Here is a 15,719-nt window from a genome sequence, read left to right on the forward strand (position 1 = left end):
TAAAGTGAGGTGCACATGCAGGGATGAGGAGGATACTGGAAAGGGTACTCATCCTGACAACCCGAGTGAGGTCGTTGAATTTTTTCCGGCACTGGGTTGGTGTCCTGCCAACCACACTGTTGGACTTGACCCTGTTTGCCACATCCCTCCATGCTTTCCGATATTCGGCGGGCAGCAGCCTCCTGCCACCCTCAGGGAAGAGGATATGGCGCCTGCGATCCACTGCGCCAACCAGCAGCCTCAGGTCACACTCGCCGAAGCGCTGCGCTCTCTCCCTGGCCTTCTCCATTCTCCTGGGCGTGGAGCTGTTCCAGAAGCAGTGTTCAGGCCTTGCCTTAGGGCTGCAGTGTGCAGGGCGTGGCAGCCAAGCAATTCCACCCTCCCCCTTAAAGTGCTGACCGGCGCCTGACTGTCTGCCCTCAATGAGCACCTCGCCGCACCTGCGCTGCACCCGCCTTCGGTGTTTGCGCCCCGGATCGCCGGCTTAGCGCCTAATGATAGTCGTGCATCGCCTGCTTTAGCGCAGCAGCAACCTCTTGGGGCGATGCAACTGAGTATCGGCGAAGGTGGCGCTAAGTTGCGCCGGGCGCAAAAGTTAGCGAATGCCATGCTGTAGCGCCCCAAACGTGGCTATACTGAATTTCTAGGCCAACATCTTTTATAATAGACTCTAGCATTTTCCCCACTACCGATGTCAGTACAATGGTGAGCCCTTGCACCCAGGCTCTCCAGTGACTCCCTCCTTAGGCTAGAACAGATGGCAGCTGCAGGTGAAGTTACAGAAGCGATCTGTCACTGGTGAGAGGGGTTCTCCCAATGAGGTGGGACTACACATACAATCCAAAACTTGTCACCTACAGAAAAGTGTAAATGCATTAACAATGATTTTCCCAACATTTTCTTACCTCTGAAACTCACCAGTGTACCATTGGATCCTTCACACCATTTCTGCAGCTGTCATCTATACACAAACACAGCAGACCCACAGCACACCACGCTTACCCTGGCGGGGTTTCCCGATGTCGGGAAGCCGGCAGTAGAAGTGTCAAATTTGGAAAAAGCCGCTTAACTGCCTGTTGACTACCTGTTAATAAGCAGTTAAATGCCTATAACCCTCTTCCCGCCACTAGGTGTTGGGTCCATGCGCAAATTGGGGACCCAACACCTGGGAAGATTGTTTGGAGGCGGGTTGACAGCGGGTTTCTGACCCGGTCAATCTTTGCGATTTTGTAGGATGTCCCACCTCCAAAATTCCAGCCACAGAGTCTGCAAAGGGATATAGATAGGTTAAGTGAGTGGGCAAGAATTTGGCAGATGGAGTATAATGTGAGAAAATGTGAAGTTATCCACTTATGTAGGAAGAATAGAAAAGAAAAATATTATTTACATGGAGAAAGACTACAGAATGCGGCGGTACAGAGGGATTTGGGTGTCCTCGTACATGAAACACAAAAAGTTAACATGCAGGTGCAGCAAGTACAGTAATTAGGAAGGCAAATGGAATGTTGGCCTTTATTTCAAGAGGGATTAGAGTATAAAAGTAGGGAAGTCTTGCTACAACTGTACAGGGCGCTGGCGAAACCACACCTAGAGTACTGCATACAGTTTTGGTCCCCTTATATAAGGAGGAATATACAGGAAACTTTGGTTTATCCGGAGGTTAACTGTCCGGAATGCTTGAGCCACCGGCGAAAATCAGGAGCCATTTCGTTAGTTTTTTTTTCTTTTCGTTGCTTTTTTTTCACCAGTCAGGCTCTGCAAGGTCTCACTGAAGCTGTTGCTAAGCTACAGAGACGCTTGCAAGGTACGGCCGACTGTTTAGAAGCTAAGCAACAGGGTTTGTTGCCAGATACAGAACTCAAAATCGCCGTATGTTTCAACATTAGCGCTGGTTTGTCCGGCAGTTTTGATGGGACGGCAACAGCTCAGTCCCGTCGGTGCCGGATAGCACAAAGTTTCCTGTACTTGCATTGGAGGCAGTTCAGAGAAGGTTCACTGCGTTGATTCCTGGGATGGAAGCGTTGTCTTATGAGGAAAGGTTGAGCAGGTTGGGCCTATACTCATTGGAGTTTAGAAGAATGAGAGGTGATCTTATTGAAACATACAATATTCTGAAGGGGTTGGATAGGGTAGAGGCTGAGAGGATGTTTCCCCTCATGGGGGAATCTAGAAGGAGGGGGCATAGTCTCAGAATAAGGGGTCGTCCATTTAAGTCTCCCTTTTTTAAACAAAGGTTATGGGCCTGAAAAACTAAGTTTAATTTTGTGCAGTGTCAAATTTATCCATTTTAATAAAATTTAAATTTTTTAAGAAACTTAAAAAAAAAATTAATTAAATTTTTTTTAAAGTTTGTTCATCTTTATTTCAGGTTTACCTTTTCCCCCATGTGAGAACCCCAATCTTTGTTTTGCTTTCTCTAACATTTTTTAAAAGTTAGAATTTTAAGAGCTTACTCACTTCCTTGTTCACTGTCTGAGAATTCTGCGTTTTGATTGGCTGCTTAGACAGCTTGTTGACGTCACAGCAGCTCACACTGGGGGATCCCACTATACTCTGTTAATTTGAAATCCCGAACTTCTCAACAGAGATCACAAGATCTTTGTGCAAAGCTTACTTCAGGGACAGTGGCAAACGCCTTTGCTTCACTGCTGACCGCAAATTCCGGGCCAATATTTAAAATATTGGTGGTTGGCAAGTCTATTCTTTTTTTACTGAAAGTTCCTAATACACGCGATACATATCATTACTTTTAAAACTGTAAAGGGCATTCGTCACAGAAAAAGTTTAGTGCCAAACCTAGGGCTTCGCTGTCTTAAATGTCACTCTGAAGTCTTATCGTAGCCTTCAAGCACGAAAGAGCACAGCAAAGTTGTAGTCAGTTCTTTAAGTTACCCTTTAGTTTTAAGTATCAAGCTTTTCATTTAGCTTTTTCTAAAGAAAGCTCACTCAAAATACTTCCAGCCTGAAATTGCAAAACAGATCTATATATTCAAATGTTTGGCATCTAACACTTAACTATAGTGTGAATGATTTATTTAGTTTGACCAAAACTGGACACAGAACTCAACGTGTGGTCTGACCAGAGAAATGCACTATTTAGCATGACAGTGGGGCAAGTTTCTAGTTTTCTCTGGCTTACTACATGGAAACAACTTAAATGGTAGCCTAATGGTTGTGGACTAGCAGCCCATAAGTTGTAAAACTGAATTCATCTGATAATTTGTGGGCTGACACCAGATAAAATAACCATGAAAGGTGTCAGCTTATCATAAAAGCCATCGATTTCACCCCTACCTAGTCTGACCTTCTATGTGGCTGACTCTTAATGCCCTCAGGGGTAACTAGGGCCAGGCAATAAATACTGCCTTGCCAATGTCACCCAGTTTCCAAGAACAAATTTTGAAAAGGCACATTTGAAATTTTGCTTTGGTCTAAAAACACTACTCTCTCAAACAACAGCAACTTGCCTTTAACATAGTAAGATATCCCAAGGCACTTCTCAGGAGTGTTATCAAACACAATTTGACACTCAGACACATAAGGAGATATTAGGACAGGTGACCAAAAGCTTGATCAAAGAGGTTTAAAGGAGGAGAGGTAGAGAGACGGAGAGTTTTAGGGCTGGAGTAGGTTACAGAGATAGGGAGGGGCGAGACCATGGAGGGATTTGAAAATAATGAGAATTTTAAATTTGACGCGTTGCCAGACCGGGAGCCAGTGTAGGCCAGTGAGTACAGGGGTGATGGGTGGACGAGACTTAGCGCGAACAGCTGTTAAAGGGTTAAATAATACTTTTCCTTTTCTTGAGTTCATATTTGCACAGGATAAGAATATGCCTCTTGGTACTCTGAATGCCATCGATTGAAAATCCCACATTTTTTCCATCCTAAAACCGTCACATTTTATATTAAGATCACTGCAATCAGAAGACCTGGGAAAGAAGCCATAGCTGAGTCAAGATGCCATTGTTCCCATTTTCCCTTATTAGGAATGAGTGCCATTTTCACAAACACTTTTGACTACAGCCATGCTTTCCTCATTTTAACTTTAAGTGACATATAACAGGAAGTATAGGTTTTCCTAAAGATCTGCAGCATTAAAAACAGGAAATCACTCATTATGTACCTAAAAAAAATCTATAATAATCAGCTATAACCAAAATACCCGGTGGCTCATATCCAGCAACTTTAAAGAAGATTTGAATAGGTTTCCTGGGCAATTAGAAACCAGCCTTTTGCTGCTTGTCTTGTGGATGTCATTTGTTACCAGGCCACGGGATAGTTTCACAGATAGTAGCAATACCAACTTCCCTTAGTCAGTTCAAAAAGACTTCAACACAATCTCCCCCCCATAAACAGCGTCTGGGCCAGATGTATCGCACAATGTTGACACATCCTCGTTTGCTAAATAGGAGGGAGTTCAATGCAATTGCAATGAGGAAAATAAACTTCATCCAGTCATTCTGTTTAAACGGAAAGACTTCAAGTTGGTACAATGCAGAAAGAGTTCCTTATACCATATGTGACAGTATCATCTTGCAAAATACTTTTGCTTATTTCCTCCAATTTTCTCCCTTCCTCTTTAGAAGAAACTGACAAGAGTATGGTTCCATGGGCACTTGCAGCCCTCCATTACCCTGTCCAAGTGGCCGTTCTTCACATGTGAATCTAGACAGTGAATGTCATGGCTATTTCACCATGAGGGGTATCATATCTGAGCCTCACCTGATGTCCATTTTCCAGCAGGCATCACTGTTTAACAATTTTGAGTGGGAAACCCAATTGATTTTCCCTCCCCTAGGTCAGGGGTGTTGACACCCATTTCTATGCCGAGTAAGATCAGCTAATTTTAGGGAGGGGCAATAAATGCCTTGCCAGCGACGCCCACATCCCATGAACAAATAAAAAAAAATTCTGCAGACTAGGGATTGAATCTGGGGATTTTCTGGTCTATGTGGCTCAGCTACTCATTGCCATTGGGAGCGGTCTACTTTGGCATTATCAGCCAATAATCACAAAAAACACTTCTCAAATGAAAATTAACTGAGAAAGAATTAATTTTGCTAAAAGTCAGCAGGTCAAAGATCTCCTGAGATAGCAGATCTAAGGGAGAATTCAAGATAGTGTGCATGCTTCCAGTTAACATGCATACGGTGTGTTATGATCTGCAATGCACTGACTGAAAGAGTAATGAAAACAGGTTCAATAGTAACTTTCAAAAGGGAACTGGATATATATTTGAAAAGGAAACATTTGCAGAGCTATGGGGAAAGAGCAGGGGAGTGGGACTAATTGGACAGCTGTTTCAAAGAGTGAGCACAGTCACAATGGGCAGAATGACCTCCTTCTGTGCTATATGATTCTTTGATTAACATGCACTGGCTAGATCTGAGTTATGTGGGATGTGTTTCAGCTAATTTACAGTCAATAGCAAATCTCAAATCTTATAGCCAGAAATGTGATGAAGCAACAAAAAAAGCAATCATGTGAGTCACTCAGAACTCCATCAACCATAGTGATGTGAACCTGAACTATGATATGTGTAGCACAGTAAGTAGTACTGAGGCAAGCAATCTGGGTGGACACACTATCAATATAAATATTTAGCATATAAAAGCCAGCATTTCTTCTAAGTGGAACTGGTATGATCTGACACATTTGATCCTGATCTCAAACACGTGACAAGACGCTTATAAGACCAGTGTGCTCCGATGTGAGTTTATGTCATCTAATTATGCACTCTGGTACTGCCAAGGCTCATAGCAGAAAACAGCCAAGGCTGAAGAGGCAAAGACAGAAGGTGAGGTAAATCAAGAAATAGTTAAGTGTTGCCAAGCTTGGATTTTGAAAACTTGTAAATTGTAGAGGTAGTGAAGATTGAGGGAGGTAAGAAGTCCACAGTTTTGATGTACTGGGAAAAAATTAGTTAGAGCAGGAGTCTCTATTTCAACAGTGAGGCTATAGGGAGGACAAAGAGCATGTAGGCTGGCATATTTGGAGCTTGGGAGGAACTAGAGAGGAAAGTGGAGAGCAACAATGAATGGCACAAGTCAACTGGAACCCACTGTAAAGAAATGTTGGGGCTTAAGTGTGATTATCTTGCATATTTTTAACAAACCAATCAAATCAATAATCCCCTTCCCAATTTTAGCATAGCTTCAACTCCTATGTCCTATTTGAACCCAAGCTGAGCTTCCAACCCTGTATCCTTAGCATTACAAAGACTACCTACGTCCCCCTCTGTAACATTGCCTACTTCCAGCTTTGGGGGGGGTGGAAATCTGTCACTGAAGGTGATCAAACAAGTTCCATGAGACCACAGTGGGGTGAGACATCCACAAATACCCCACCTACCTTTTATAAACTATGTCAGCCACAGTTAGGAACTGAAGTAAAGACAGAAAATGCTGGAAATACTCAGCAGGTCAAGCAGCATCTGTGGAGAGAGAAAGAGTTCACGCTTCAGGTCGATGACCTTTGGTCAGTTCATCGAAAAGTCATCGACCTGAAATGTTAACTCTGTTTCTCTTTTGTATTACTGTTAGGAACTGGTCCAGCTACCTTTGAATGTTTGCAGAAAATGCGCACTCACTGAACAAGTGGGCAACTTGTTCCAAAGATTGATGATTCTGTGAAAAGAAAATCCTAACATCTTAACCTAATTCTATGCTTATGCAGCTCATATCCCCTGGTCCTTCGTATCTTATCTAACTCAAATAGCCTACCCACATTGACCAAATCTAATCTTTTCATTATATTAAACGCCTCAATGATATCTCCTTAAGGTCTATAGATTTCTAGAGTAAAAAATCCCAGCTTTCTAAGCCTATCATGATAACGGAGAGCCTTTAAATTAGGTATCAAACTAGTGGCTCTCCTACGAACTCTTTCCAGCACCTCTATATCATTTACCATGTGAGGGGACCAAAATTGGAGACAGTATTCCAGATGAGGCCTAACCACTGCTTTGGCAATTTCATGTTCTTTGGACCCAATTGTCTTGATTTCACCATGGAGGTACAATCCCATTACACCACCATCCCTTGCCAGGAAACTCTCTTGGGGCCTCTACTTCTTTCTTGAACAGTGGCCCAACAAGCCTCCAACCACCACCAACCTCCCCTGCTTGTCTGAACTTGTTCTAACCCTGAACAACTTGTCTTTTAAGTCTGCTCATTTCCTCCTGATAAAAGGTGTCACCCTGGGAAACTGCACTGAGCCCAGCTAAGCTGGTCCTTTTATGGAATATATGGAAGATTCATTTTTGCAGTCCTAGTCAAGCCCACTCGTTGACTTCTTCCTTCATTGCATTGAAACTATGCTTCCTGCTCTCACTCCAACTTGGAAAATTTCTCAAGAACGCTTCCAATTTCCACCAATGCCTCATTTGTACGTGGTAGATCACTGATTCGTTCCTTCCCTTTCTAGACTTTTCCCTTTCCTCTCTGGCAATGATGCTTCCACGGATGTCTATTGCCAGCCGAAGATACCTACAAACTACCAGATTATGCTTTTTTCCATCTTGTAAAGAATCCATCCCTTTTTCCCCAATTTCTCCCTTCACCACTACATCTCCTCTGATGACTCCACTTTCAACATCAGAGCTTCTGAAATGTCCTCCCTTTTCCTTAGCTGAGGTTTTCTATTCCTCCACTCCCCACAACAATATGATCCTTGTGTACGTATCATCCATCTACCAGCCTATGCATTCACCCGATTATCTTCTGCCATGTATAACATTATAGAATCTTACAGCACAGAAGGAGGCCATTCAGCCCGTCGCACCTGTGCCGGCTCATTGAAAGAGCGGCCAATTTAGTCCCACGCCTCAGCTTTTCCCCATAAACCTGCAAATTAGTCCTCTTTAAGTACATCTCCAATTGCCTTTTAAAAGTTCCTATGAAATCTGATTCCACCACTCTTTCAGGTAGTGCGTTACAGATCTTAACAATCCTCTGTTTGAAGAAATTTATCATTTCCCCTCTAGATATTTTGCAAATTATTTTAAATCTATAACCTCTAGTTACTGACCCACTTGCCAGAGGAAATAGTTTCTCCCTATGTGCTCTATCAAAACCCCTCATGATTTTGAATACCTCTATTAGGTCACTCCTTAATCTCTCTGCTCTAAGGAGAACAATCCCAGCTTCTCCAATCTCTCCACATAATTGAACTCCCTCATCCCTGGTTTCATCTTGGTAAACCTCCTCTGTACCCTCTCCAAGGCCTTGACATCCTTTCTAAAGTGTGGTGCCCAGCACTGTACACAATACTCCAGCTGAGGCCCAACTAGAGATTTGTAAAGATTTAGCATGACTTCTTTATTTTTGTATTCAATGCCCTTCGTTACAAGGCCAAGTATCCCAAATGCTTTCTTAACCACCTTATCAACTTGCCCTGCCATCTTCAAAGATTTGTGAATATGTACCCCCAGGTCCCTCTGCTCTTACACCCCCTTCAAAATAGGAGGGAGCTGTTCCGTTGGGATGGGCTTCACTTGGCCAGTGCTGGGACTAGAGTCCTGGCGGATCATATAACTAGGGCTGTAGAGAGGGCTTTAAACTAACTAGTGGGGGGGAGGTTCCTAGAGAGCAAATAATAAAAATGACAACAGAGAAGGTCATAGACTTAGGTAGCAGTGGGGAAATTAAAAACCAGAGCGTGTCAGGAAGGGGCAGAAGGTATGGAGTAAAAGGTAAAGTAATAAAAAGGGCAAAAGCAGGAACTAAGTGTCACAAAACATATTTGAAAGTTCTCTATCTGAATGCACGTAGCATTCGTAACAAAATAGACGAGTTAATGGCACAAATAACTACATATGGGTATGATCTTGTGGCCATTACAGAAACATGGCTGCAGGGTGACAATGCCTGGGAATTAAACATACCAGGTTATTTAACGATCAGGAAGGACAGGCAGGAAGGAAGGGGAGGTGGGGTGGCTATGTTAATAAAGGAAGGAATCACTGTAATACAGAGAAATGATATTGGGTCAAAAGATCAGGATAATGAAACAGTTTGGGTGGAGATAAGGAATAATCAGGGGAAAAAAACACTAGTGGGCATAGTCTATAGGCCTCCGAACGGTTGCAACTCTGTTGGACGGAGTATCAATCAGGAAATAGTTGAGGCTTGTAATAAGGGAACATCTATAATTATGGGGGATTTTAACTATCGTATTAATTGGACAAATCAAATTGGGCAGGGCTGCCTTGAGGATGAGTTCATTGAGTGTATTAGGGATGGGTTTCTTGAGCAGTATGTAACTGAACCGACCAGGGGGCAAGCAACCTTAGATCTGGTCCTGTGTAACGAGACAGGATTAATTAAAAATGTCCTAGTAAAGGATCCCCTTGGAATGAGTGACCATAACATGGTTGAATTCCATATTCAATTAGAGGGTGAGAAGGTTGGATCTCAAACAAGCGTGCTAAGCTTGAATAAAGGAGACTATGAAGGTATGAGAGCGGAATTGAGTAGAGTGGATTGGGAAAATAGATTAAAGGGTAAGACGATACATGATCAGTGGTGTACATTTAAGGAGTTATTTTACAACTTCCAAAAAATATATATTCCACTGAGAAGAAAAGGGTGTAAAAGAAAAGACAGCCATCCGTGGCTAAGTAAAGAAATTAAGGATAATATTCGACTAAAAACAAGGGCATATAAGGTAGCCAAATCTAGTGGGAGGATAGAGGATTGGGAAAACTTTAAAAGACAGCAAAAAATAACAAAAAGATTGATTAAGAAACGGAAGATAATTATGAAAGTAAATTAGCAAAAAATATAAAAACAGATAGTAAGAGTTTTTATAGTTATATAAAAAGAAAAAGGGTGGCTAAAGTAAATGTTGGTCCCTTAGAGGATGAGACCAGGAAATTAATGGTGGGAAATATGGAGATGGCAAAAACACTGAATGAATATTTTGTATCAGTCTTTACAGTAGAGGACACTAAGAATATCCCAACACTGGAGAAACAGGGGGCTATAGGGGGGGGGGGGGGAGGAGCTAAACACGATCAAAATCACTAAGGAAGTGGTACTCGGTAAAATAATGGGACTCAAGGCGGATAAATCACCTGGACCTGATGGCTTACATCCTAGGGTCTTGAGGGAAGTGGCGGTAGGGATTGTGGATGCATTGGTAATTATTTTCCAAAACTCCCTGGACTCAGCAAAGGTCCCGGCAGACTGGAAAACTGCTAATGTAAAACCCTTATTTAAAAAGGGCAGTAGACAGAAGGCTGGAAACTATAGACCGGTTAGCCTAACATCTGTGGTAGGTAAAATTTTGGAGTCCATTATTAAGGAGACAGTAACAGGACATTTGGATAATCATAATTTAATAGGACAAAGTCAGCATGGTTTTATGAAGGGGAAGTCATGTTTGACAAATTTGCTGGAGTTCTTTGAGGAAGTAACGTATAGGGTGGATAAAGGGGAACCAGTGGACGTAGTGTATTTAGACTTCCAAAAGGCATTTGACAAGGTGCCACACAAAAGATTATTGCTTAAGATAAAAAATCACGGGATTGGGGGTAATATTCTGGCATGGATAGAGGATTGGCTATCTAACAGAAGGCAGAGAGTTGGGATAAATGGTTCATTCTCAGACTGGCAATCAGTAACTAGTGGTGTTCCGCAGGGGTCAGTGCTGGGTCCCCAACTCTTTACAATCTATATTAACGATTTGGAGGAGGGGACCGAGTGTAACATATCAAAGTTTGCAGATGATACTCAGATGGGAGGGAAAGTAGTGAGTGAGGAGGACATAAAAAACCTGCAAGGGGACATAGACAGGCTAAGTAAGTGGGCAGAGATTTGGCAGATGGAATACAATACTGCAAAGTGTGAGGTTATGCACTTTGGCAGGAAAAATCGTAGAGCAAGTTATTATCTTAATGGCAAGAAACTGGAAAGTACTGAAGTACAAAGGGATCTGGGGGGTCCTGGTGCACGAAACTCAAAAGGTTAGTATGCAGGTGCAGCAAGTGATTAAGAATGCCAATGGAATATTGGCTTTCATTGCTAGGGGGATAGAATATAAAAATAGTGAGGTATTGCTTCAGTTGTACAAGGTATTGGTGAGACCGCACCTGGAATACTACATACAGTTTTGGTGTCCATACTTAAGAAAAGACATACTTGCTCTCGAGTCAGTACAAAGAAGGTTCACTCGGTTAATCCCGGGGATGAGGGGATGGACATATGAGGAGAGGTTGAGTAGATTGGGACTCTACTCATTGGAGTTCAGAAGAATGAGAGGCGATCTTATTGAAACATATAAGATTGTGAAGGGGTTGGATCGGGTGGATGCGGGGAGGATGTTCCCGATGATGGGTGAAACTAGAACTAGGGGGCATAGTCTTAGAATAAGGGGCTGCTCTTTCAAAACTGAGATGAGGAGGAACTACTTCAGAGGGTGGTAGGTCCATGGAATATGCTGCCCCAAAAAGCTGTAGAAGCTACATCATTACATAAATTTAAAACAGAAATAGACAGTTTCCTAGAAGTAAAGGGAATTAAGGGTTACGGGGAGCGGGCAGGAATTTGGACATGAGTCTAGGTTCGGATCGGACATGGCCCTGTGGGTAGTGGAGCGGGCCCAGGGGCCGTGTAGCCTGATCCTGCTCCTATTTCGTGTGTCTAATTCTGTTAGATTCAGGAGATGGTTCTGTGATAGTAGATTGGCGGTTAGGATCAGATCAGCCATGATCTTATTGAATGGCGGAGCAGGCTCGAGGGGCCGATTGGCCTACTCCTGCTCCTATTTCTTATGTTCTTATTTATATTATACTGCCTCTCCATGTTGTTTCTCCCAAAGTGGATCACTTCACACTTATCCGCATTAAATTGCATCTGCCATGTGTCTGTCTGTTTCACCAGGCTGTCTAATGTCCTGAAGTCTGTTACTATCATGCTCACTATTTACTACGTTGCCAAGTTTTGTATTGTCCACAAACTTCAAAATTGCACTCCTTATACCCAAATCCAGGTAATTTATATACAAGAAAAGCAATGGTCCGAATACCGACCCTGGGGGCCTGCACTGCATGCTTCTCTCCAGTCAGAAAAGCATCCGTTCACCACTACTCTCTGCCTCCTATCCCTTAGCTAATTTCATACCCAAGTTACCACTGTCCCTTTAATATCATGTGCTCCTATTTTCCGAGCAAGTCTGTTATGAGGTACTTTAGCAAATGCCTCATCACCAAGCACATCTTCCCCATTTCTTTCTGCTTTCCTAAGGTTCTCTCCGAGATACCTTTACTCATTTTTCTATCACGACTCCTGGTTGCCATTCCTCTTACACCTGATCTTTAATTTATTGACATACTGATTTCCAGGTCTCCAAATACTCCTCCTATGTGAGACAGCATTTTAGATGTACTTCCTCCAATCTAGTATACTGTATTCACTGTTCATGGTGTAATCTCTTCTATATTGAAAAGACCAAACAGAGATTGGATGACCACTTTGCAAAACATCTCCACTCTTCCAAAAGTGTGATCCTGACCTCCTTGTGGCTCATCACTTCCATTTCTACAATTTTCCAACTAAGCTCAACGTCAGCTATCTGATCCATTTTCTTACATGCTGCTCTCATGTCAAATCCTTTCATCAGTGTCTGTTTTTGTATATGCCTTAAAGCCAAGTACCTTTTCACTGCCTTATTTAGCTATTTTCATACATTTTTATACTTCTGATGCCCTTTCACTAGTTTTTACTTCATTCCTGCTTTTTAATAGAAACATTTTCAAACCATTAAATCAATTAATTCCCGATTTCGGACAGGAATCAGCACTCCTCACTCTACTTTATTATTCTGTCTATGCTTCATTTTGTTCAGTTTGGAACATAGGAACAGGAGTAGGCCATTTAGCCACTCGAGCCTGTTCCGCCATTCAATGAGACCATGGCTGATCAGTGACCTAACTCCATATACCCGCCTTTGCCCCATATCCCTTAATACCTTTGGTTAACAAAAATCTATCAATCTCAGATTTAAAATGAACAATTGACCTAACATCAATTGCCATTTGCAAAAGAGTTTTCTAAACTTTACCACCCTTTGTGTGTAGAAGTGTTTCCAAATTTCACTCCCGAAAGGCCTGGCTCTAATTTTTATACTATGCTCCCAAGTCCTAGACTCACCAACCAGCGGAAACAGTTTCTCTCTATCTACCCTATCTGTTCCCTTTAATATCTTGAAAACTTAGATCAAATCACCCCTTAACCTTCTAAATTCCAGGGAATACAACCCTAGTTTGTGTAATCTCACCCAAGGAGTCCGGGTATCATTCTGGTAAACCTACACTGCACTCCTTCAAAGGCCAATATATCCTTCCTAAGGTGTGGTGCCCAGAACTGCTCACAGTACTCCAGGTGTGGTCTAACCAGGGCTTCATATAGTTGTAGCATAACTTCTACCCCCTTATATTCTAGTCCTCTAGATATAAAGGCCAGCATTCCACCAGCCTTTTTGATTGTTTTCTGTACCTGTTCATGACATTTTAATGATCTATATACCTGAACCCCCAAGTCTCTTTGGACCTCTACTGTTTTTAGCTTTTCACCATTTAGAAAGTACCCTACTCTATTTTTTTTAGGTCCAAAGTGGATGACCTCACATTTGCCACAGTTTTGCCCATTCACTTAATCTATCAATATATCTTTGTAATTTTACACTTTCATCTACACTGCCTACAATGCCGCCTATCTTTGTGTCATCGTCAAATTTAGATATGTGGCTTTCTATTCCATCATCTAAGTTGTTAATAAATACAGTGAATAGTTAAGGCCCCAACACAGATCCCTGTGGGACACCACTAGTCACAACCTGCCAATTAGAGTACCTGCCCTTTATCCGTACTCTGTCTCCTGCCGCTCAGCCAATTTCCTAACCAATAATTTGCCATCAATTCCATGGGCTTCAACCTTAGTTAACGGTCTCTTATGAGTAACTTTATTGAATGCCTTCTGGAAGTCCAATAAGTAACATCCATAGATATTCTCCTGCCACTACTTTAGTCACCTCTTCAAAAAATTCAATCAGGTTCGTCAGGCATGACATACTTTTCACAAATCCATGCTGAATCTCTCTGATCATCTAAAAATTTTCAAGCTGTTCAGTCATCCTGTCCTTAATTATAGACGCTAGTAATTTCCCGACAACAGATGTGAGGCTAACTGGTCTCTAATTCCCTGATTTCCCTTTCTCACCATTCTTAAATAGCGGAGTGACATGCACAATTTTCCAATCTAAAGGAACGGTTCCTGAATTGAGAGAACTTTGGAAGATTATAGTTAGGGCATCTGCAATGTGCTCACCTACTTCCTCTAAAGCCCTGGGATGGAAACCATCTGGTCCTGGGGATTTGTCACTCTTTAGTGCCATTATTTTCTTCAGTTCTATAAAAGGGCGAGTTTATTTTACAGTTTCTAATTCTAATGAAAGATCTACAGTCCAAAATTTAACCTCTCTTTTCAGATGCTGACAAGCTTGCTGTGTATTTACAGTATTTTCTATTTTGGTTTCACATTTTAAACTTATATAAAATCTTCAAGTTGTTGTGTAGAAACGTGTGCTTCTGACAAGCTTTTGACTACCTGGCACTACTAATGTCCTGATTTTAATGTCTCTGTGTTGCAGCTCATATTGTCATAGGCAAAAGGCCTTTGATCTCATTTAAGTTTTGGACATTCATGTTTTGTGCTTTTCTGGTCTTACCTGTACTCTTTGGTGTATTCAAAATCTTGCTTATTATGTGCTGGTTTGAGAAAATTACACTCAATAATTCCAATTACACCAACTCCACATCCTCTGCTGGTTGACTGGAGAAAAAAAAATGCAAGCAAAATGATTGGTTTATTGTTTTATGCAGTTGATGTTTTCAGGTGCATTGTCCCCTCCAAAAAAAAGTTAACTCTGAATTAAAATAGCTTTTATGAGGGATTATTCTACTGTTCTATCCAGAACCTGCTGTTTGAGAAACTTATAATTCTGAGTCACCATTTATGAAGTTAGACAATCCATGTACTTTTTATCCCCATTATATACATTATTTCTGTAGGCATCCAACTTCATGTTAACTCTAAAACCACCACTTCCTGTCAAGGATATCAGTTTCATAATTATTCTGTGTACTTCTTTGGAGAAAGGGATATGAAGGTGTGCAGGTGGTCTACTGGGTTCAGAGACGGAATCAGGATTGATGTTCGAAGAAGCACTAAGCCACACAGACCAAAAGGTTGAAGGTTCGATTCCTGACCTGTGTTAGCTGGCTTCAACTCAGCAGCAGTTGTGATGCTATAATTGACCGCAACACTTCAGGTTTAAGAAGAAATGTATGGTGTTGGGAAAGAACAAGATCGAGCTCGAATGTTGAATGGCCTACTGACATTCACTGTCTAGGCTCACATATCATGAATGGGCATTTTGACAAGTTACTGGAGCATTAACAGTGCCCAGGGAAATGTACCTCCAGCAAGAATCATAGAACCAGCACAGTCAGTGGATCAAATTGGTAAAACAAAATTAAAACATGTATTTAGTTGAGTTTATTTCAAAACATGTGAATATTAAATCCTTACCTTTATCTGGCATCCCACTTTCTCATAGGATTTGATAAGGCGATTTTTGTTGTACATCATTATCCCATAGTGCTCTTTGTTTTTGCAGTTAAAACCAAAGGTTATTTTTACACGTTTATTCTAATCA

The 15,719-nt window shown here is 41.8% G+C and overlaps 1 protein-coding gene across 2 annotated transcripts in view; it reads right to left on the minus strand.

Annotated features, from left to right (window-relative positions):
- The window catches only part of LOC147125130 (MORC family CW-type zinc finger protein 4), a 169,977-nt gene that overhangs the window by 93,283 nt on the left and 60,975 nt on the right, over positions 1–15,719 (minus strand). For both annotated transcript variants that reach the window (XM_085997843.1, XM_085997832.1), the window contains exons 8-9: positions 15,593–15,712; positions 14,730–14,833 (exon numbers count right to left, since the gene is read on the minus strand). In XM_085997843.1, the coding sequence (XP_085853969.1) occupies positions 14,730–14,833; positions 15,593–15,712 (224 nt within the window). The remainder of the gene's footprint in view (positions 1–14,729; positions 14,834–15,592; positions 15,713–15,719) is intronic.

Source organism: Somniosus microcephalus, chromosome 1 (genome assembly GCF_052327205.1).
Source record: "Somniosus microcephalus isolate GS21.2 chromosome 1, FLI_Smic_1.0, whole genome shotgun sequence".
Classification (NCBI taxonomy): domain Eukaryota; kingdom Metazoa; phylum Chordata; class Chondrichthyes; order Squaliformes; family Somniosidae; genus Somniosus; species Somniosus microcephalus.